At 41.8% G+C, this 25,160-nt stretch overlaps 1 protein-coding gene across 1 annotated transcript in view; it reads right to left on the minus strand.

Moving 5' to 3' along the window:
* Nucleotides 1–5,302, minus strand: part of LOC141987929 (chondroitin sulfate proteoglycan 4-like) — a 64,801-nt gene extending 59,499 nt beyond the window's left edge. The window contains exon 1 of the mRNA XM_074953761.1: nucleotides 5,218–5,302. Within this exon, the coding sequence (XP_074809862.1) occupies nucleotides 5,218–5,302 (85 nt within the window). The remainder of the gene's footprint in view (nucleotides 1–5,217) is intronic.
* Nucleotides 5,303–25,160: the final 19,858 nt, after the last annotated feature.

Genomic DNA, 25,160 nt, shown 5'->3' on the forward strand with positions numbered 1-25,160 from the left:
CATTATAAAGCACATCTAACCTTTAATCCAAAGTAAATCTTCTGTTTATCCAATCTTTCCCCACTATCACACTTAGTTATTTTGTGTACAATGAAAAGCAAATACTAAATGAGTTTGCAAGCAAATAACCCTCACCAGCAGAGTGTGCAGCATACCTGAAATACACTTTATCTGTAAATCCTTCACCTATCACAATTCAAGAAGAAAGGTGGTCTTGTGATTAAGGTACTTGACTGCAATTCAGTAGGGCCCAGTTCAAATCCTGGATCTATTACATACTCTTTGTGAGAATGTGGGCAAGTCATTTAACCTCTCTGAGGGCTTGGCTACACTTGCAAGTTAGACCACATTAAAGCAGCCCCAGGTCCCTAACTCCCAACCCATCCACACTGGCAAGGCACTTAGAGGACCTGGACTCTGCAGCTGGAGCGCTCCTGATCATCCAACTCCACGACAAGCGTAACGCTTGCTGCGCCTCAGCTGAAACGCCCGGGCATCAGTGTGAACGAGGTGTTCCATTACTGCGCTATGATCAGCCTCCAGAAACGTCCCATAATCCCCTTAAGTGAAGTGGCCACTCTTGTCATTGTTTTGAACTTGGCTGTAGGAATGCGGATATCCCCTTTCAAAGCTCTGTTTTTGACAGCCGGCATGCTTATCTGCTCTGGGACAATGCAACCATTACTGTGGAATGCTGCTTGGTGTGTGTGTGTGAGAGAGAGGAATGGGGGAGGGGGACCTTCTGCTGTCTGAATTTACAAAACAGCATGCTGACACACTCTCAGCACTCCAAAAACCAACTCTCTCTCCCCCCACATACACACAACACACTCCCTGTCACACTCCACCTTCCCCCCCATTTGAAAAGCAGGTTGCAGCCACTTGAATGCTAGGATAGCTACCACAATGCACTGCTCTCTGTGGCGTTGCAAGAGCTGCTAATGTGGCCACACCAGTGTGCTTGAATCTGACAGTATGAACACACTACAGCGCTTTCCCTGCTGCGCTCTCTGAGAGCTGGTTTAACTCACAGTGCTCTACATCTGCAAGTGTAGCCAGGCCCTGAATCTCAGTTAAGCTTTTGGAGGCAGGAACTGTCTCTCAGGCCTAGATGACACTAGAAAAGCTTTTCTAGTATAGCTATACTGGCAAACTGTCCAAGTGTAGACTCAGCTGATATCAGAACAAGAGTGCTTTAGGTATAGCTTATACCAGCTTCTCAAGTGAATAAGCTATACTGGCAAAAGCACTTTTTTGCTTGTATAACTCTGTCTATACTATGGTTTTTAGTATATAGAAGCCAATATAGAAATGTTATAAAATAAACAAATAAGTCACACCCCTAAGTGACATTGCTACACTGGCAAGTTTCTAGGGCTGACCTGGCCTTGTCTCTTATTGTGTTGTTTGTAAACTGCCTAGCATAATGGAACCGTAGGGAGTAGACCTGAATATTGATGTAAAAATAGTTACTAAAATATTTATTAAAATTTTTGCTTGTTATAATCATAAGCAACTCTTTACCAGACTCCGAAAGACAAGAGTCGCCTCTCCAAGGATTGGTAAAAAGAAAGACAATGCCATCTTTAATAACCATTTAAGTTTAGAGACTCTCTAAGAGTCATTAAAATTAAGCAGGTTATTGAAAAGCAAAAGCATTTTATACAGGAAATAGGAGTGCTGGACTAATTTGAAACAGAATTTCAACTTCTATTCAATCCTGAAGGGATTTGGGGACAGTGACTATGCATTTTAATCATACAGAAGGCTATTTATTCAAACTATTGAGCCGAGATTAAAATTAATGGATCTAGTATCATCTTGGTGAATGGAAAGTGTCACGTGTAATTCTTGAACACTGAGAAGAGAACAAATGATCCATTGAAGATTAAATACTCTTAACATCAACATGCCAAGCACACTCGCCCTAAAGGTAGAGGGTGCAGAAAGGAGATCTGGTATTTTATCAGTAGTAACTGTGATACCAAAAAGGTCAAAACTCCTTAATGGTGTTTACAATGATGTGGGAACATATGGATCTACATTAAAGATGTATATTTCAGATATTTAAGTCAATAGACAAAAATCTAACTAATTAAAAATGCAACTTACTTCCAGGAAGTAAAACAATTAAAACACTCATCTATTATGACAATTCAGAAGAAAGACCATGATCTGTACATATATATCTTTACTCACATAAAGTGGTCCATGGAAGTCACTGAGACTACTTCGCAAAAAGAAAAGGAGTACTTGTGGCACCTTAGAGACTAACAAATTTATTTGAGCATAAGTTTCATGAGCTACAGCTCACTTCATCGGAGAGGGAAGCCTTTTAAAAAAAAACTACTTGTGAGTGTAAACTACCATGTGTGCATCTTTAGATTGGATCCAAAATCATATTAAAACCTATACACATACACTACACTTAATTAACAAGAAATGTTATTCAGGAAGAAAAAACGGTGACAAACTTGAGTCCCAATCCTGCAACTTCAAAATGTGTCAGAGGTTTGCAGGACCTGGCTCATAAAGACAGTCCCATAGAAAAAATATCTTTTGAGGATAAGTCCATTCATTCAGTGTACTTCATTTTTAGCCATTAATATGATGATGAAAATACAATATAAATCAATTTCTGCTAGGATCTTACTAATATAAGATCTAATCCTTTGCAGCTAATACATATTTTTTAAAAAACTATCAAAGAATTTCCTAACACACAAGTCTGAAAACTTCTTAACTTTTAAATATAGTTTCAATGCTGTTTATAGACTTCTTACATCTATACTGTGTCTTAGTATAAAATATATATTTCACACCAGTGCTTTCTCTAAAGAACTCACTTTCAGAGAGAGGCCTCAAGACTCAAGGGATTTTCAAGTGTGCTCAGCATGGGCCTAACTCTACCACTATTGCAGTAAAAGGCAAAACTCTCATCAACTTCCACAGGAATTGGGCACAAAGTGAGTACTTCTGAAAATCACATCATAGAACTATACATAAAAGCAACAACCACTCCCAACTGTAATTGGGATTTCTTGTCACAAAAACCTGTGAGAACACCATCTGGGACTGGTTTCAGAGTAACAGCCGTGTTAGTCTGTATTCACAAAAAGAAAAGGAGTACTTGTGGCACCTTAGAGACTAACCAATTTATTTGAGCGTGAGCTTTCGCTGTGGAAACTGTTTCCACAGTATGCATCCGATGAAGTGAGCTGTAGCTCACGAAAGCTCATGCTCAAATAAATTGGTTAGTCTCTAAGGTGCCACAAGTACTCCTTTCCATCTGGGACTGCATATCACAGGTCAAGATACCATGTTGCAATACGAGCCCCATATATTTAATGCAGAATGCATGAAAATAGTTCTCGAGGGAACACTACCAAATATCTGAAGTACTGCACATTATTTTAAAAGAAAATTATATTGTCTTTACAAAGACCCACTATCTCTTAACACTTAATCCCAGATAATTAAGACATCTATATTACACTTATGGGGCCTCTGAAATGATGAGCACCCTCAACTTCCAAGGAGAATTCCACTGCAATTTACTCATGGGCTATGGGTTTTCCAGAGAGTTGTGGCTCTGCTACAATGCACACTTCTACAGCTACTTAATGTATCACTCTGTAAATGGCTATTTCAAACTGCAAAATTACACCCACTGTTAGAATATAGGTAGTAAGAAAAACTACAGCAGCTGATATTATTTATTATAAGGAGAAGTAAAAGATTTGAGATTTTAGTTACACTGTTACTTTTAATGATAGCATAAGAGACTTTAAAGTTCTTTGTCTAGAAGAGTTGCAGGTGCTCAGGCATGAGGTGTCTCAAATTTAATGGCTAGTTCTGAAAATTTGGAACACTACTTTACAAGCGAACTAAAAAAAAGGGGGGGGGGAACCTCCTGCTTGTGTCTTTGATTTAACTTCTGTCATGTAGGATGACCACCTGCAGTTTTTAAAAGGAGAGGGAAGCCTTTTAAAAAAAAATTATTACAGAGATGGGACATATCAAGTTTTCAGGAGGGTCCTCCTGAGGACTGCAGACCTCCGTGGAATAGAGACATCACAATAGACTAAAACCTGAGCTGACGTTTCTTTGCCCTCAGTTGAAAGGGAAGAGATGTTGACTCCTTGACAAAAAGCTTTTATCCTGTTTGTCAGGAGCTTAAGTTAAACCAGTCTTAACAAAAAGTAGTTTAAAAAATTGACTGAACACCAACTCCCCTTCTACTGAGGGACAGGGCAGCTGCAGCTCGTACTTTCAGCTTTGCTCCTGCAAGCCCTTAGGTATGTACCTAATTCCTCCTTTTTGGCACTACTCTTATGAATAAAGTTATGTGAATATGTAAAGTGTATCTCTTGTGGTATTACTGTCCCACTAGCTCTCCAGACAGCCCTCCAAAAACAAAACCAGAAATCAATGGCTAATATTTCAGGAGACCAAAAAAAAAACAAAAAACCACACCCCAAGCCCGAAAAAAAATCTTTAAACAAAAAGCTTTTAAGGTTTTTGTTATGCACCATAAAGGAAAAGAACAAACAATGTCCTCTGGCCTACAACTTTAATGTGCTGATAAATCTACAATCCACTGTAAGCAAATAATATACAAAGAAAAGGTCTAAAAGTTATGTTAAGGCCTGACCTTTCTTAAATCCCAATTCAGACCCCTGATCCTGCATTTCTGCTTCCACAGAACGAACAAGACCATCAAACCCTTCCTGATGGGTTAGCTCTGCCTGAAAATGGATAGGAAGTGAGGGAAGTGCCTGTCAAATGAGTCTGACTTGGGATTGCAGGTCTGTTCACAAATACCCCAGGCCAGTAGGCAGTACAGCGCGCCCAGGGAATTGAGCCCCCGCAATCACTGTAGCTGGGTAGCGGCGGAAAGCGCTCGCCCCGGCAGGGCGTTGTGGCCTGAAGTGCCCGGGGCCTTTCCCCTTCTGCTGCAGTGCAGCGACCGCCGGACCCCAAACCCGCCACGCATGTGTCGGCTCCAGCTGTCGGGCTGCGAGTGGCACCGCCCCGCGCGGTGGCCGGAGGGCCAGGCCGGGCAGGGGCTCTCAGCAGTGGCGGCCGCGCAGAGGGCGGCAGGCCCAGCCGAGCGCACCCAGAGTGGGGTAGCATTTCTCCGGCGTCAGGCAGAAGCCCAGCCCAACCTGGAGAGAAGTTTCCGGGAGGCCCAGCCAGGGGTCTCTCCCGCCCTACCTGCGAGAGCCCGTAGGCTAAGGGCAAGCAGCAGGAGCAGGGCGCCGGGGAGGCCGCCGCCGGGACTCCTCCACCCCGGGGCCATGCCGCCTGCGCTCCCAGCTTCACCGGCTCCGCGGGCCGCCCGCTCCAGGTCCGGCGAAGGAGGCAGCAGCGGCCCCGGGGCTCAAGGCCACAGCGCAGCCCTGCCCGTGCAGCAGCTGTCGCGCTGGCTCCGGTCGAGTTACACTTGGGGGGGGGGCGCAGGCTGCTCCCGGGGCGGGGCTCCGGGGTGCCTGGCCCTGGGGAGAAGAGACTACAAGGCACCTCCCAGCCCCCATTCTCTACTACCTGCGCCCCCTTGCTGGCCCCCCTTGCCGCTGAACCGCCCCTCTGCCCCACTCTCACCCACTAGCCCCCTCTGCCCTGTCTCACTCATTCCCCCTTGCCTTCGCAGCTTCTCCCCATTATCACCCAAACCCGTTTAAAAACAGTTGTTTGGATCATTTTAGATGGGATTTTAAAAAGTGCTTACGTCTGTTAGACATTTAAGCCCAGATCCACTTAGGTAACTACGTGCCAGTTTTGGGTGCCTAAAACTGCAATCCACAAAACGCCCATCTGGCTCATAGACTTTTCCAGCCTTCCAATGGCCTCGCAAAAAAAAAGAAAAAAAAAAAAACCCTAACTGGCTTCAAGATTGAGCTTGATAAGTTTATGGAGAGGATGGTATGATGAGAGACTCCTTACAATGCCATGTAACTGATTTTGGATCTAGCTGCAAATAGATCCAATGGCTGGTGATGGGACACTAGATGGGAAGGGCTCTTGAGTTACTACAAAGATTTCTTTCCCAGGTGTCTGGCTGGTGGGTCTTGCCCACATGCTCAGGGTCTAACTGATTGCCATTTGGGGTCGGGAAGGAATTTTCCCCCAGATCAGATTGGCAGAGACCCTGGGGACTGTGGCCTTCCTCTGCAGCATGGGGCATGGGTAATTTACAGTTTAAACTAGTGTGAATGGTAGATTCTCTGTAACTTGAAATCTTTAAACCATGATTTGAGGACTTCAGTAACTCAACCAGAAAGTAGGGGTGTATTATATTGTGACTTGGGGTACCTGGAGTAGCCCTCACTGAAAATGCCAAGGTCATGCAATGCAAAAGGGAGAGCAGATTCTCTCAAAGACTGGTGGTTAACACTGAAGTTAAAAGCAAGGAGTCCGGTGGCACCTTAAAGACTAACGGATTTATTTGAGCATAAGCTTTCGTGGAGGTTTTTACCCACGAAAGCTTATGCTCAAATAAATCTATTAGTCTTTAAGATGCCACTGGACTCCTTGTTGTTTTTGTGGATACAGACTAACATGGCTACCCCCTGATACTGAAGTTAAACTCACCAACCAGTCACAAACTGTGCTTCTGATCCCCCACACTGGTTATCAAGAAGAAAAAAAGAAATCACACAGCCCTCTTTATTGCATTCCAGCTCTCTGGCTCCCAATCAGCACTTAGGTCCTGTACAGTGAAAAGTTATTTTTAAAAACTGTGCAGTATACACAAAATGTTCTTCTGACCCCAAAGGGTCAGCCATGTTACCAGGTCAATATTAGTTTGAATCTTGCCTAAAATATCATGCTGCCAGCAAATCCTTTAGTATCTAAAACTTAAGGTTTATTATAAAAGAAAGAATAAGAAGAGAGTTGTTAAATCATAAAGCACTTCAATACAGAGACTTCAAAGTCCATATATCAGGTTCTTAGCAGTATTGGGGAGTTTGCTGGTTTGAAAGTCCTTCTGGAACACATCCACAGCTTGGATGGGTTATTCAGTCCTTTGTTCAGCGCTCCAGTTTGTAGAAAAGTTACTGCATAGGTAAAAAGCAGGAGTGAAGACAAAATGGAGATGATGCAGCTGCCTTTTATATTCTTTTTTTCCCATGTGGTTGGTACTTCCTTTGTCCCAAACACAAGCTTCACATTACATGACATGTAAAACCCTTAGAGTTCTGTCCATAGGCATGCCCCTGCATGTCTTGCTGACTCATTAAGGTGTTGTCCCTGGCCTTTCAATGGGTTCATTGTACAGCTAATGACCCTTTATGGGCCATCAAACAGGCTAGGCAGTGCTGATGCCAATCTGTCTGGGGGTGTCACCCAGAAACACAGCACAAGTTTGGAAATACAGATATACCCTACATATCTATAACCCACAATACAAAGATGATATAAACAAGATGATCATACTTGGCAAATTATAACATTTGTGTAGATACCTTACATGGCCTATCTGGTCAGATTCCTTGCAATTTTGTAATATTGATATCAACAGTATCATAAAGTGTCTCCCATATTCCGTACAGCATCACATATAGGAATGGATGGGTGAGGTTCCTGTGGCCTGTAATGTGCAGGAAGTTAGACTAGATGTTCATGATGATCCCTTCTGACCTTAAAGTTGATGAGATGCCTAAGTTTCTGCTTCTGGACACGTGCTTTCCTGCCTATCTCCAGCCTAAGGCCCCGAGGGAGCCATGAGCAGAGCAAAGATACGTGCTCCTCACTTAACTCACCTGTGGGACCTGATTGAATAGGTGTGCTCTGGGCACACCTATCAGATCAGACCCCATTCAAAATCTTGATGGTGACCATGACCATATAACTTTAAACCCAGTGGTTAGAGCAATCATGTTGAAGACCATCTGCCTGGAGGTGAAAAAGGATTAGAACAGGGGTCTCCCACACTTCTCAGGTAAGTGCTCTAACCACTAATGTAAGTGACATTCTGATGTGGGGCTTCCTTAATGTCTCCAGCTGAAGCTTTTCGACTGTGTACATATATTTAAAGACTCATGGGAGCAGGAGGACTGGACCCTGGGTCACTTACCTCTCAGATGGGTGCCCTAACTACCAGGCTACAGAATCATTCTCATTATTGCACTCACTCGTTCTGGCCCAGTGACTATCTCAACAGTTAGCCAAAGCGGTGAGAGCACTTGCCTGAGATACTGGGGCAGACACTTGTTCAAATCCTTTCTCCCCCTCAGGCAAAGAGGGGTTTGAACCTGGAGTTCCTACATCCTAGGTGAGTGCGCTAACCACTGGGATGTTATGATATGGGTAGCACCACCACCATTTTGTGTTGAGTGAGGCAGGTGACTAACTCATTCCCACAAGAAACAACTTTAGGTGCCTAAGCGATCTGACTCCAGGAGAGGGGTTCCCAGCTGTGGATCAGAAGCAGAGATAGGCACCTCCCTGCAGCCTGGGCAACAGTAGCAACAGGTTGTCTATATCAGTGGTTTTCAACCGGGGTACATGTACCCTTGGGGTACTCAGAGGTCTTCCAGGGGATACATCAACTCATCTAGATATTTGCCTAGTTTTACAACAGGCTACATAAAAAGCACTAGTGAAGTCAGTACAAACTAACATTTCATAGACAATTATTTGTTTATACTGCTCTGTATACTATACACTGAAATGTAAGTACAATATTTATATTCCAATAGATTTATTTTATAATTATATGGTAAAAATGAGAAAGTCAGCAATTTTTCAGTAGCAGTGTGCTGTGAAACTTTTGTATTTTTATGTCTGATTTTGTAAGTTTTTAAATGAGGTGAAACTTGGGGGTACACAAGACAAATCAGACTCTTGAAAGGGGTACAGTTAGTCTGGAAAGGTTGAGAGCCACTGGTCTATATCATAAAGAAACAGTAATGGGCAAAAACTGTTTTTCTTTTACTTTGCAATTATACTGTGGCCAATACTATTTAATAGTTTATAGCTGCAATTCTACACATGTATGAAAAGTCAAAAATAGTCTAAAATATGTCAATGATTTCTATATCAAGTCTATCTAATGTACTTATATGGCCCCATCTGAGCAATGCACAGTGTTTATTATGACAGGTTTCAGAGTAGCAGCCATGTTAGTCTGTATTTGCTCTACTTGCACTATATTGATGACATCTTCATCATCTGGACCCATAGAAAAGAAGCCCTTGAGGAATTCCACCATGATTTCAACAATTTCCATCCCACCATCAACCTCAGCCTGGACCAGTCCACACAAGAGATCCACTTCCTGGACACTACGGTGCTAATAAGTGATGGTCGTAAACACCACCCTATACCGGAAAACTACTGACCACTATTCCTACCTACATGCCTCCAGCTTTCATCCAGACCACACCACACGATCCATTGTCTACAGCCAAGCTCTACGATACAACCGCATTTGCTCCAACCCCTCAGACAGAGACAAACACTTACAAGATCTCTATCAAGCATTCTTACAACTACAATACCCACCTGCTGAAGTGAAGAAACAGATAGACAGAGCCAGAAGAGTATCCAGAAGTCACCTACTACAGGACAGGCCCAACAAAGAAAATAACAGAACGCCACTAGCCATCACCTTCAGCCCCCAACTAAAACCTCTCCAACGCATCATCAAGGATCTACAACCTATCCTGAAGGACGACCCATCACTCTCACAGATCTTGGGAGACAGGCCAGTCCTTGCTTACAGACAGCCCCCCAACCTGAAGCAACTACTCACCAGCAACCACATACCACACAACAGAACCACTAACCCAGGAACCTATCCTTGCAACAAAGCCCATTGCCAACTGTGTTCACATATCTATTCAGGGGACACCATCATAAGGTCTAATCACATCAGCCACACTATCAGAGGCTCGTTCACCTGCACATCTACCAATGTGATATATGCCATCATGTGCCAGCAATGCCCCTCTGCCATGTACATTGGTCAAACTGGACAGTCTCTACGTAAAAGAATAAATGGACACAAATCAGATGTCAATAATTATAACATTCATAAACCAGTCGGAGAACACTTCAATCTCTCTGGTCACTCGATTACAGACCTAAAAGTCACAATATTACAATAAAAAGACTTCAAAAACAGACTCCAACGAGAGACTGCTGAATTGGAATTAATTCGCAAACTAGATACAATTAACTTAGGCTTGAATAGAGACTGGGAGAGGATGGGTAATTACACAAAGTAAAACTATTTCCCCATGTTTATGTGTTGTCCCCCCCACTCCCCCCCCCCCCCCCCCGCCGCACCACTGTTCCTCAGATGTTCTCGTCAACTGCTGGAAATGGTCCACCTTGATTATCACTACAAAAGGTTTTCTTCCCCCACCCCCGCCCCGCTCTCCTGCTGGTATTAGCTCATCTTAAGTGTATGATAACACCCATTGTTTCATGATCTCTGTGTATATAAATCTCCCCACTGTATTTTCTACTGAATGCATCCGATGAAGTGAGCTGTAGCTCACGAAAGCTTATGCTCAAATAAATTTGTTAGTCTCTAAGGTGCCACAAGTACTCCTTTTCTTAGTGTTTATTATATTTATCCTCACAATACCCCTGTGAGGTAGGGAAGTAATTATACCCATTTTACAGATGGAGAACTGAGACAGAGAATAAGTGTAACATTTTCAAAAATGCCTATGTGATTTAGAAGCCTAAATCCCATTTTCAAAAGCAAACTTTTCAAACACACCTAAGTGACTTGCCCAGGGTCACAGAGGATGTCTGGGATGGAACAGGAATTGAACCCAGCTACGTTGGCTAGTACTTTAGCCATTGGAACATCTTTTCTTTCAGCCCGTGCTTTACAAGTGTTTTCTGACTGCCATCGCTGCCAAGTCAGCCTGGGATCTGATCATCAAGTTTGGTATTTTTCTAGTTGGGCATCTTCACAAGTAAAAAAGGTCCTGCAGGTTATACCAGGCCCTCGGTTAAGCTGTACCACTTCGTTGCCTTCATATCATGCTCTCAGTGATACCTGTGCCAATCGTAGGCCAATTAATAAGTAATTTGTGGTCATTACCAAACTGGGCTGAATTCACACAGGCTATCCAGGCTGGATGAACCTTGAGCTCTCTAATCTCACTTCAAAAACCCCTTAGGCTCTGATACTGTAACTGCAACCATGTGAACTGACTCCTGTGGCCCATGTGAACTACCATTGAATTCAAAGAGGCTCTGAAGGGATGCAGGGGTCCAGTTAGCTGAATGTTGTTAAAAGGCTCTGGGTTGAAACAGTGAATTACAGATCAGGAAGCCTCACTTCTGCCATGAAGCAAATTATGAGAAAATAAAGAGAAGCGTAGGAAATGGTCAAGTTTCATCATGGCAAAAGTTTAACAGCAGGGTGCCTCAAGGTTCTGTACTGGGTCCAGTGTGTCTAATATATCTATTAATGGTCTGAAAAGAGGATGACCAATGAGGTGGCAACATTTGCAGATGGCACCACATTATTTAGGTTAGTCAGTACCAGAGAAGGCTGTGAGATGCTTCAGCAGGGCCTGACCAAGCTAGGTGGAAGGGCTACATGATGGCAGACGATGGTCAATGCTGGTAAATGCAAAGTAATGTACTTCAGAGAGGAAAATTTAAATTACTTTCACACTACCCAGGGTTCTGAATTAACTATATCAGTTGAGGAAAGGGATCTGGGTGTCACTGTGGACAGCTCAATGAGGACCTCTGCTCAATGTGCTGTTGTTTTGCAATCTCGTTTGCTTTTTTGACTACAGTGTTGTCATAAAGAGGACAGTGATCAATTGTTTTCCATGTCCATCTCAGGGTGGACAAGAATTAATTGGCTTAGTTTGCAGCAAGGGAGATTTAGGTTAGATATTGGCGGGGTAAGGGGGGGGGGACTTTTTAAGGAGAATTAAGCACTGGAATAGGTTACCTAGGGACATTGTGGAATCTCCACCATTAGAGGTTTCCAAGAACAGGTTAAACAAACACCTGCCTCAGTATGCAGGGATGGACCAGAGGACCTCTTGAGTTTCATTTCAGCCCTACATTTGTATGATTCTATAAGATTTTAGGATGCATAAGGAATGGGTTGGAGAATAATACAGAAAATATTGTAATGCCGTTATATAAAACAATGGTGCAGCCTCATCTGGCATGTCACTCCATCTCAAAAAGGATATTGCAGAATTAAAGAGGGTTCAGAGAAGAGTGATGAGAATGATTGGGAGCATGAAAAGAAAGAGAGATTGAGAAGATCGGGACTGTTTATCTTAGAAAGGAAACAAATAAGAAAAGGCATGATAACAATATATAAAATAATAAGTGGTACAGAGAAAGTATATCAGTTAATTCAGTTTTCCCTGTCTCATAACTCAAGAATAAGGGGACATTCAGTGCAATTAAAAGGTGGCAAATTCAAAGTTGATACAGGGAAACACTTTTTCACACAATGCAAAATATGGAATTTATAGTCTCAGGTTGTTGTTGGAGCCAATAATTTAGCAAGATTCAAAAAAGGTTTGGACATTGCAACTATAAGGTGAGTGCACAACTGGTTGAAAGACACCACTCAAAAAGTAGTGGTTATTTATGGTACACTGTCAAACTGGAAGGATTATCCAGTGGGGACCCACATGCGTCAGTCCTCTATTCTAGTACTAGTCAATAGTTTCATTGACTTTGATAACGGAGCAGAGAGTATGCTTATAAAATTTGCAGATGACACCAACCTGGGCAAGGTTGCAAGTACTTTGGACAACAGAATTAGAATTCAAAATAACCTTGACAAATTGGAAAATTGGTCTGAAATCAACAAGATGAAATTCAATAAACACAAGACAAAGTACTTCACTTAGGAAGGAAAAATCAGATAAACAACTATAAAATGGGGAATACCTGGCTAGATGGTGGTACCGCTGGAAAGGTTCTGGGGGTTATAGTGGATCACATATTGAATATGAGTCAACAGTGTGATGTAGCTGAAAAAAAGGCTAATTTCATTGTTGGGTGTATTAATAGGAGTGTCGTATGTAATTGTCCCTCTCTGCTTGGCACTGGGGAGACCTCAGTTGGAGTACTGTGTTCAGCTTTGGGCACCACACTTTAGGAAAGATATGGAAAAATTGGAGAGAGAGTCTAGAAGAGAGCAAGAAAAATTATAAAAGGTTTAGAAAACCTGAGCTATGAGGAAAGGTTAAAATAACATGGGCATCTTTAGTCTTGAGAAAAGAAGACTGAGGGGGGACCTGATACATTAAGGGCTGTTATAGAGAGAACTGTGATCAGTTGTTCTCCATGTCTACTAGAGGTAGGCCAATAGGTAATGGGCTTAATCTGCAACAAGGGAGATTTACATTAGCTATTAGGAAAAACTTTCTAACTATAAAGGCACTTAAGCTCTGGAATAGACTTACATGGAAGGTTGTGGAATCCCTATCATTGGAGGTTTTTAAGAACTGGTTGAACAAACACCAGCCAGGGATGGTTTTAGGTTTATTTGGTCCTGCCTCAACACAGGGGTCTGGATTTGATGACCTCTTAAGGTCCCTTCCAGCCCTACATTTCCATGATTTATATGAATAACAAGACTATCCAGAGTTAGTGCATTTAATACTAATAAAAAAGTTTAAGGAAGGGATGTAAAACCTCATATTTTGGGGGTTGAACTAATCTCTAACTTTTAGGGGTTAGGAGGAGACCTAATGTGAGGGGCAGATTATCCCACACCTGACTTCTATGAGGTTTTACACCTTACTCTGAAGTATCTGGTGACTGGTATGTGACTGATAACCATGATATCTGATAACATGGGTATATCTTATCTGCAATCAGGAAGTGTGACTGCAGATCCTGCAGACATATCAAAGCTAGCTTTGATCTAGTAGATCAAAACAAGCTCAAGTAACAATAGGAGGAAAGCTGCGGCAACATGGGCAGTGGCAACCAGAGCACATTCCTAGGGTCCCCAGGGGTCTGCTGGACTAGCCATGCAGCCACCTGTACTGCTGCTGCTTCACTGCTATTGTTCCTCAAGCTGGCTTTGATCTAGCTAGATCAGGTATGTGTACATGTGCTGCAGTCATACCCCTCCTTGCAGGGTAGACGTAACCTAAGGGTCTGATATTTGGAGCAGTTTTGAGGGCAGTGTGCGCTAAACAGGGATTTATCAAGTATTGCTGTGGATCATCTTAGTAATGGTCATGTGTTCTTGCATTTTACAAAAGTAAGTTTATTTTATTTCATCCAAAAATATTTCTTAAGGAAGTCTAACCAAAAAGAACCAAAAAGACAACATTGTAGATACATACTAAAGTAAAATGTGGCAATAATACACAGTATAAAATTCTGGCTAAAGTTCAAACAATTCCTTCCATTTTAATAATTACATTTGATTTCATTTTTTTTAAAATCAATGTTTAGATTCAGTCTGTGTGCCATAAAAGACAACTACCAGTAAAACATATTAGACAAATTGATACTATAATTTTTTGGCATGACTGTACAGGGACTTCAGCAGTATTTATAGATACATATAGTGGTAATTTATTAAACTCTCTTTAATCCAAAAAGGCCCTTTTGTCTCTTAGCCTTATTTAGTAGGCTATTGTGCAGGACACAGCATAGCTCTCTGATTTTTTTTTAAAGTTGTGGGTGTTCCCTGAGACTTTTGTAAACTCTAGCTTTACCTGTATTCAGTTAAGGAGAACATAGCAAAAAAAGTCATTTTAAACTTCGTGCCTGTGTTTTCTCTAGGGTGGGAAACATCAGTCTGACACTAAAATAAAGGCTTAAATTTGTCTTGATTGGTGGGAAAGAGGTCTATAAAAACTAGGGAAATAACAGTAACCAATGGAATAGTCATAGACAGGTGAAAATAAGAAAAATTGGATCCAGATGCTTTATCACATTATTATTGCTATTACTGGTAAACTATATGCTAGATACTCTACATACATAATGAAAAGATAATGAAGTTTATTTCCTAAATATATGATGACAGGTGAATAAAACATTCACGGTGCACAAGATAACAGTGAGATGATTATGATTGGCACAGGCTCCAAGCCAGGTCCGGAGGAAGTTCCATACTTGTGATTGTTCATCCCTTGTGGCCATTGTTTTAAAGCACCAAACAAGATTTAAATATTAAACAGAGCCCATTGGAACAAGTTGGCCACAGGGCCCAACATAGTCTTTTCAAAGGTGCAAACATATGCTACTGTTACCTGCAAAATCTAGGGCACCCCACCTATACCCTACCAATGGCTCAAGGCATGACCTGGTCAATTTAGGGCACCCCCACCCTCTCCCTTCTCAGGGCTCAGGGTGTAAGGCACCTATGCTTACCCACACAGCTCAGGAAGAAACCTAGTCAATTTAAGTACCTGCCCTTTCCCTCGGGGCTGAGGGCTCTACGGGTCTGCGGAACCTTTTCCCAGTGAAAGAGCCTTACACCGTTGTGCTCTAAACATCTATTTATTAGCAACACACACAGAATACATCTACCAAGCAAATCTCTTATGCTCACCACTCCCCTATACAGACAAATTTTACCCAATGGCCAGTCAGGATCTTCTCGTCTGGGGGTTCCTGGCGATGCCTCTGCACATCACGGTCATGCAGAGTGGTCAGAGTTCCTGCAGCTTGATGTTGAACTGCAGTCCGGAAATGGTTCCCAAAGAACATTGTTTTTCATTTACATTCTATAGGTAAAACTAGCTCCTCCTTCAAATTTATTAAACCTATCACATTATCCCACTCCTAAATAACAAAAAATTTAACCAATTACTCACTGGCACCTATGTGTCCTCCTTCCTGCCCAAGTTTTTACATATTATCTTTCATGACTAAATTGTAACTTAGTTGTGACCTTCTCTGTTTATGCAGATGGTCAGCATAAAAACGCTGGTCAGAGCTTATTTTACCATTTATTGAGTCTCTTTCTGTATCCTCCCTAATTTGCCAGTGTCTTTACAACTTTGGTGAATATAACTCTCATTAGGGACTTTCCTGAGATGGGGGTGCTTTATGAGCAGCAGAACTCCCCCCCCCCAATTTTAGTGGTGAACTCCCTGAGTTTCACCCAAGGCACGTTTAATATGGGGGTGCGGGGTTCATCAGATCTCAGGCCTACACTACAAAGTTGCATATGACAATTGTGCTAAGAGTAGATTTGAAGTCATACAACATTAACTGATATTATCATCTGGCAAGATGTATTTTAACATGTCCCAAGCAGCTTTGTTGCTTGTTATTTTTCATACAGGCGGAACTGGAGCTTGGGTACTGAAATCAGACACTGACTAAGCAGAGCAAGTAGCATCAATAAGGATCCAAAGTTGCAGAAATAAAGAAAGTTACAATACAGTATATCTGTTTTCTAGGTCATTTGTCTGGTTTCTTTTCTTCCTATGAGATTTCAAATCATCATTCAGTCTGGATTTTCTTCAGCAACTTTTTAGTTTTTATATGTTTTTAATAGCATGTACTGACTTGAGCAGAGAGTATCCAGTGGGAAACCACTGGGAGTGACGTTCACCCTGATATTACTTAACATCTTAATTAAAGATCTGGAAGGTGGGGACCAGGTAAACAACATGTTAATTATATTTGCTGGTGACACTAAAGTGGGAGGTTTTGTGAAAGACAGCATGGATGGAGAAATGATACAAAGGAATCTCAAATATGGACAAGAAATGGCACAATGAGATTTAACCTGGAATAATGCAGGTTAACGCATCTGAGGCTAGTGCATGGTGGAAAGGCACAGAAAGTGGCAATGCAGATCTGCACAGTTCAGGAGAAGCGTGGGGAAAACTGAGCCTTGGGGAAGTGCATCTCTCTCTGAACATTCCATCGCAAAGTGGGCATTGTACAAGTTCATCTTCTACCTCCATACTTGTTCTCATTTTCAAAAATGGCTTAGGCACTTCAGACCCTAAATCCTATTAACTTTCAGTGCGACGTAGGCTCCTAAGTAACTTTTGAAAATGGACTCCTAGGGTCACATTTACAAAAGGTATTTAGGTGCCTAGAGACGCGGATAGGCAGTTCGTGGGCTTTTCAAAGTGCCTAAGGTAGATGCCTAACTCCCATTTACTTTAGGCACATAAATATCTCTGAATGTCTGTACCTGGAGCCAGATCTACATGTACAGCGCTGCAGTGGTGCAGCAGTGCATCTGCTGAAGGCGCTCTATGCCAACTGGAGAGATCTCTCCCATTGACATAAAAAACCCACTTCTGTGAGCACTTATGCTGGTATCACTTATGTCACTCAGGGAGTGATTTATTCATACCCCTGAACAACATAAGTTATGCCGACATAGGCTGTAGTGTAGACATAGCCTTAAACACTTAAAAATATGTTACCTGTAGGCTTCTAAGTTCTTGAGGGCCAGTATTGTAAAGGTATTTAGGCATGCTAAAGAGGCAGACAGGCATGTAGTGGAATTTTCATAAGCACCTAGGTACCTAACTCCTATTGAAATCATGATGCACCAAGGAGGGGGGACACAGCAGTGCATTGTGGGAATGTAGAAACACCAGGGAGCCCAGCCCATAAAGGAGAATGGGAGCATGTCAGGGAATAACACAACCTAGCAGGTTGTTTACATCTTTAATTTCTGCTATTGTGTCCTAAAACAAATATTAATCATCTGCAGAATTTAAAACTTTCTGGAATATAATATGATTGCTAGTGTGGCTTTCTCCTAGAATGTCTGCTACTCCGGCTGTCTCCTCTTACCTGTGTGATATAGGGTTAATGAGTGGGGGTAACTTTGAAACCTCAAGAGGCTCCAAGAATTCTGAACATCCAATAATCTAGAAACGGAGGGTGCCTATTTTATCAGATTCACCACAGAGATTCAATAGTATTTTTAAGTCTTTCTTATCCATGTAGGGACAGGCCTTAGAACTCAAAATAAGCTCATCCGTTAAAGAAATTCTCATAGACCTTTCTCTCCCTGGTGGCATTCCAGAATCACATAAATATTTTTGGGAATGCATCCAATTTTCCAGGCATCTCTGCCTGTGTTTCTGTGGCAATAAGGTTTGTGGCCACCACTTTGTGATTTTTGAGAAGCTGATGACTGCACTGTGTAGTTAAAGTCACACAATGATCCAAATTCAGTAACTGAGCTGCCATGCTCTTCAGCCTGGTCTCTGCAGCTCTGAAGGTTTATAATTAGGGCTCTCAAGCGATTAAAAAAATTAACCACAATTAATCAGGCTGTTAAACAATAATATAATATCATTTATTTAAATATTTTGGATGTTTTCCACATTTTCAAATATAGTGATTTCAATTACAACACAGAATACAAAGTGTACAGTGGTCACTTTATATTTATTTTTGATTACAAATATTTGCACTGTAAAAAAGAAACAAAAGAAATAGTATTTTTCAATTCACCTCATACAAGTACTGTAGTACAATCTCTTTATCATGAAAGTTGAATTTACAAATGTATAATTATGTACAAAAAATAACTGCATTCAAAAATAAAACAGTGTAAAACTTTAGAGCCTACAAGTCCATTCAGTCCTACTTCTTGTTCAGCCAATTGCTCAGACAAACAAGTTTGTTTACACTTATGAGCAATAATGCTTCCTGCTTTGTGTTTACAATGTCACCTGAAAGTGAGAACAGGTGTTCACATGGCACTGTTGTAGCCGGCGTCACAAGATGTTTATGTAAATGTGGTAAAGATTCATATGTCCCTTCATGATTCACCCACCACTCCAGAGGGCATGCGTCCATGCTGATGAAGGGTTCTGCTCAATAATGATCCAAAGCAGTGAGGACTAATGCACGTTTCATCATCTGAATCAGATGCCATCAACAGAAGGTTTATTTTCTTTTTTTGTGGTTCGGGTTCTGTAGTTTCCACATCAGAGTATTGCTCTTTTAAGACTTTTAAGACTTCTGTAAGCATGCTCCACACCGACCAACATGTGCATGGTAGTGATCCGAGACTGCCGTAACATGAAATATATGGCAGAATGCGGGTAAATCAGAGCCGGAGACATATAATTCTCCCCCAAGGAGTTCAGTCACATATTTAATTAACACATTTTTTTTTAACAAACATTATCAGCATGGAATCATGTCCTTTAGAATGGTGGCCGAAGCATGAAGGGGCGTACAAATGTTTAGCATATCTGGCACATCAACACCTTGCAATGCCAACGACAACATTGCCACGCAAATGCCTGTTCTCACTTTCAGGTGACATTGTAAATAAGAAGTGCGCAGCATTATCTCCCGTAAGTGTAAACAAACTGAGTTTGTTTCTCTGAGTGATTGGCTGAACATGAAGTAGGACTGAGTGGACTTGTAGGCTCTAAAGTTTTACATTGTTTTGTTTTTGAGTGCAGTTATTTAACAAAAAAAATCTACATTTGTAAGTTGCACTTTCATGATTAAGAGATTGTGCTACAATATTTGCATGAGGTGAATTGAAAAATACTATTTCTTTTGTTTGTTATTTTTACAGTGCAAATATTTGTAATAAAAATAATAATATAAAGTGATCACTGTACATTTTGTATTCTGTGTTGTAATTGAAATCAATATATTTGAAAATGTAGAAAAACATCCAAAATATTTAATATATTTCAATTGATATTCTATTATTTAACAGTGCAATTAAAACTGTGATTAATCACAATTAAAATTTTTTAATTGAGATTAATTTTTTTGAGTTAATCGCTTGAGTTAACTGCAATTAATTGACAGGCCTATGTATGATTGGTCTCTTTTCATGTTTACTGCCCAAGTATCCCTCATGGTTTGAACTCATGGCAGGACTTGTTTCTTCAAAGATTCCTGTTGTGTGGTCTGTGAGGCAGAAATCCAGAGTATAACAAATTCTGTTTTTTGTTCTTGCTCACCCTTTTAGGCATATTTCCATATGATTGGCTCAGAGACCAGCTTTTGCTCAGCAGTCTACTCTCAACACACTACCTCTGTGAGCACTAATAAATTACCCATCTAATAAATGACAAAAATGAGTTACAAGTGAGGTCAGATGCTACATTGCCCTGAGTCCCTCTGACAGCTTAGTGCAGGGGTGGGCAAACTTTTTGGCCAGAGGACCACATCTGGGTGTGTACGAGAGGGCTCAAGGCAGGGGGTTGGGGTGCAGGAGGGGGTGTGGAGTGCGGGAGGGGGCTCATGGCAAGGGGTTGGGATGCGTGAGGGGTGAAGGGTGCAGCAGAGGGCTCAGGGCAGGGGGTTGGGGACTCAGGGCAGAGGGTTGAGGTGCAGGAGGGGTTCAGCAGGGGGCAGGGCAGGGCAGGGGGTTGGGATGCAGGAGGGGTGTGGCAGGGGGCTCAGGGCAGGGGATTGGGGTGCAGGAGGGGTGAGGCAGGGGGCTCAGGGCAGGGAGTTGGGGTGCAGGGTGCAGGAGGAGTTCGGGGTGCAGGCTCCATCCCGGCATTGCTTACCTGGAGTGGATCCGAGGTTGTAGCGGTGTGCAGCAGGGCTAAGACAGGCTCCCTGCCTGCCCTGGCCCTGCGCTGCTCCTGGAAGCGGCCGGCACCACATCCTTGCAGCCCCTGGGGGATGAGGAGACAGAGGGCTCCGCGTGCTGCCCTAGCCTGCAGGTACCATCCCTGAAGCTCCCATTGGCCATGATTCCCCATTCCTGGTCAATGGGAGCTGCGGGGGGCGGAGCCCTCTGCCCCCCTCCCCTCCGCTCCCGCAGGGGCTGCAGGGACGTGGTGCTGGCCGCTTCCAGGAGTAGTGCGGGGCCCCTGGCTCCACGAGGGTGGCAATCCCATGGGCCAGATCCAAAGCCTGACGGGCCGGATCCGGCCCATGGGCCATAGTTTGTCCTCCCCTTGGTTAGTGGGTTTACAACACCATATTACTATTAATTCAAACTTTTTCTGTCCCTTTGGTTGTGTGAAAGATCCATACAAACTTAAGAGGAAATAGACTGAGAGTGCAGGGGAACCAGTGAAAATGACTGCTCGCTAAGTGCTATTAAATGTATAATATAAACAAACAGAGAGAGAAATACTTTAGACCTAAGATACTATGTATCATTACTGCAACTACAACATATAGCTTATCAGCTAATTAGCTTATCCTAATACATTTAAAAACACAGAGTCTTTTAGTGCACTGATAATCTTAAAAGAAATATAGCAATGCAGATAGAAAGAGACTGATACAAATATGAAGAAAACATATGAAATAGACTGTTTCTGAGTCCTGTTACATCTATGCATTCTGGAATAGATATCTGGAAATTAATATCTGATTTCTTCTTGCAGTATTCGGAATGCTGCAGGTTCCAAAGGTAGCATCGACTTGCTTAATGAAATAAGGAAGGACCTAATGATCAAGCCCATAACACATTTATCATAATCTTGCCATGCTGCCATGTTTATTCAGCAGACACTCAAAATTACGAGGAACATAATTCCTAGTCTTTATTTTAAAGGGGAAAAAACCATGCAAATATTATATAAAAGATATGCTTCCTGCTTCGTGTTTACAGTGTCACCTGAAAGTGAGAACAGGCACTCTGTTGTAGCCAGCGTCACAGTCCAAATTAGAGATATGCTTTAACCCTACCTCTTAGTGTGCAAGGGTGTGCAAAGACAAGTGATAAAAAGGGAATTTAGAAAGGAATATAGTGTACCCATATTTCCAACACGTGTTCAAATACAGGCTTCGAACAGTGACACAATATCTGTGTCACTTCGTCTCCTGTGCTACTGCAGGGAAGCTGTTTAGATGATGATAATAAGGCTGTTTTTCATTTACTTTGGAACAAATCCCTGCAGGAAACTAGGGCAGAAAGAAATGCAAAAATAAATCTTGAATTTTTCATTTATTTTTACTAGTATTATTCGATTATAATATAGTTCACTAAAGAGGCTGGAGCAGAGGGAAGCAGTCCTGTAAGGTGGCGAAGACTCTAGGAGGTACTGAGTCCCAGATCCTCAAATTCCCACTGAAATTAATGGGAGTTAAGCTCCTAGATACCTTTGAAGATCTGGGCCTGAGTGCCTTCAACACTCAGTAACTTTCAGGATAGAGCCTATAGGAGAGACATGGGAAGCAGAAGAGAAGAATAGCAGAGGAATATCAGAGACAGCTAGAAGAGCATCAAAGTAGGAAGGGTCTGATTTTAAAAGGAATTAGGCACCTAAATACCTTTACAAAGCTGGCCCAAAGTCCTGAGAGTCCTGAGTGGGGGGAGAATACTGAATTGTGAGGGAAGTAATATTAAGAATTATAATTTTGATTTCACCTTGACAGACACAGGAGCTATGGGGATCATGCTAGAACAGTCCGTGTAATACTCTGTGTTTTCTGATCAAGGATTTAACTCACTCCAATACATGGCTAGCTACCAACAGTCTTACCACTGCAATTTGTCACACATTTTGTGCAGTTGTACATATAACTGACATTTCATTGCCTTAGTCTACTACCATAGATGAGTAGTTTATGCAAAAACTGTCTTAAACATAGTGAAAACTCCTGGGGTTCCTACTCCTGCTTATTTGGCAAATCAAAGCTTAATTAATGTTGTTACTGCTACTGTGCCTCTCTCTGTGACTGTTTTTTGCTACCTCAAGAGTTACTATAGCACTGCCTAACAAAACATCACCTATTTAAGAATTGCAGTGTGTTACATAGGGTGATCAGTGATGATACTTTTAAAAAATTCAATTCCCTCTCCAGTGCACTAAACAAACTTATGCAAAGATATAAAGGTTTAAAGAATTTACAGCAGCTCTCATGTGAATAAAGTCACTGACTGATACAGTGCTGGTACCCATTCAGTTACATATCTCCCATTCACTAGCAGCCCACGTTCAAGAATCTTATATTGGTATAGAGTGTGGGGAAAGTGATAATGCTGGAACAAGCATTGATCCCATGGGAGAGGAATTAGTGGACTCTTTTCCATAACTGTAGGAGAACTGTAGCTACCAAATATAACATCAGACACTTAAAGACTATTTAGAGTTGAATGTGTGCTATGACTGTGCGGTATCGTATACTATATGCCAATTTTGCCATCGGCTCAAACCATGAACTGTGGAGTATTTCCTGTTGATCCAGTGAGCTGCTTCAGTGGTGACACTCTCTGTCTCCAAGCAGTGAGACTTCCTGGCAATTGCTGCTTGGACCAGGATTGTAGCTTATAGGTCACCCCAAAACCCAAAAACCTCTCTGCACCTTGGTCATCTGCTTCATGTCAGATTTTTATTTGGTTCAGATTAAACTGTGATTAAATCTGCAGGCAACACCAGCACTGGAAATGTAGCAAACATACAGGGGGACAGACCCAACTACTACCAACTGACCAGGAAAGATTAAGGTAGTGATGGCTGCAAGCAACCAGGAAATATTATATGCTAATAAATGCAAAGTCCTACACTGGCAAGAGGAAATTAACAGCACTGCTTAAAAAATAGGGGATGTAAGAGCAACTGCACCTATTACATTAAAATGAGGTTTTCATCTTTACTACTTACTACTACATGGAATTAATTTCTTACTGCCCTTTTTTAATCTTCCTCCTTTCACGTGGCTTCGGTTTTTGTTGTCCTTTGACAGCATCGATACCATGTTACCCGTTTCTGCTATCAGATGGCAAGTGGTCCTATTCATGTTTTAGAGACCAGGTGGGTGAGGTAATATCTTTTATTGGACCAACTTCTGTTGGTGAGAGAGACAAGCTTTTGAGCTACACAGAGCTTTTCTTCAGGTCTGGGAAAGGTACTCGTATTTTGTGACTGAAGTGACAGGTAAAGTAACTCACCTATGACTGAGTCAATAATTCTGGAAACCTCTGGTACCAGCAACAGGCAGTTCTTCATATACAATTTATATTCTCCCCAAAACAAATGTAAAAACTGTATTGGCCCAAACCAATCCTTAAAAAAAAAAAAAAAATTGGGCCCCAAGACCACTAGATGGAGCCATTAGGTTGCCGAATAGAAATAATCATGTAACATTTTCTTAGGTAAACAATTTTTTATCAAATAAAATCATGCTTAGGTCCAGCTTCTGAGAAAATTGAAGGAAACAGTAAAGTAGTATTGTTCAGTTCACGTGGGATCAACCAATATCCTATTCACAAGTTCTAAAGTCCCAGTTTAACAAAGATTCCATTAACAAGCCAAAGAAAATAAAAAAGGATACTGTGTTAATGGAAGCCTTGTCTATTTTTGTAGTAAAGACAGTTGTTTAAAGCCAGCATTCAGGAATGAAGTAGAGAAAATCTCTTGTTGAGTTAAACTGGAATACTATTAAGGGCCTGATCCTGAAAATTCTGTGCATTTCCTGCAAGGATTTAGCATCCTCAACTCCCATTAAAAAAAGTTAAAAGCTAACGCATTCCATCTAAAATTTTCAGACTTGGACAACTAAATTCATGTTGAAGTCAGAGGTGGCTGTAGAAGCTCAGCACCTCTAACAATTAGGCTACTTATTGACTTGGGATTTTAGAAGTATCTAAGTGACTTAGGAACACAAGTGCCATGGAAAGTCCATGGAATTTATGCTCCTAAATCAGTTAGGCACTTTTGAAAATCCCACCCTAGGTGCCTAAATATAGATTTAGGCGCCTGACATTAGGCATCCAAGTTTGACAATTGATCTAAATATCTTGGGATTCTACTGTGCCTTTTAAACACAGCCTTGCCTTGGGGTGACCGTGGGTGCACTGCCTCAGTGGGAGCGCCAAGCCACATTGTACCTTAGGACATACAATATCTCCAAGAGGTTTGTGGAGCACTGGGCCTGTTTTTAATTAATGAAGAACGCACTTGACTTTGCTGCCAGGTGTAGAGCAAGGAGTAAGTGTATTGCCATGTCTCCCTCTCACTTTCCCTGCACATTTTAAAATAGCTAGTAGTATTGACCGTACTAACTTCACAATGTCTTTGTGATCAGCTGAGCAATTGGTCCAATAGGGGCATAAGAAAGGGGAAAGGCATCTTGCCTCCACCTTTTTGTCCACAGAAGTAGGGGCCTGATACAATCTAGCTTTTCACATTTTTGACAAACTCTTCAACACATTTTGTGTTTAAAGCATGATAGAAGCAAAACACCAATGGACTCCCTAGCACCACAGGGACAGGTTCCACCCAGCATGCATTATCCTGTTGAGGTAG

Source organism: Natator depressus, chromosome 5 (genome assembly GCF_965152275.1).
Source record: "Natator depressus isolate rNatDep1 chromosome 5, rNatDep2.hap1, whole genome shotgun sequence".
NCBI classification, from domain to species: domain Eukaryota; kingdom Metazoa; phylum Chordata; order Testudines; family Cheloniidae; genus Natator; species Natator depressus.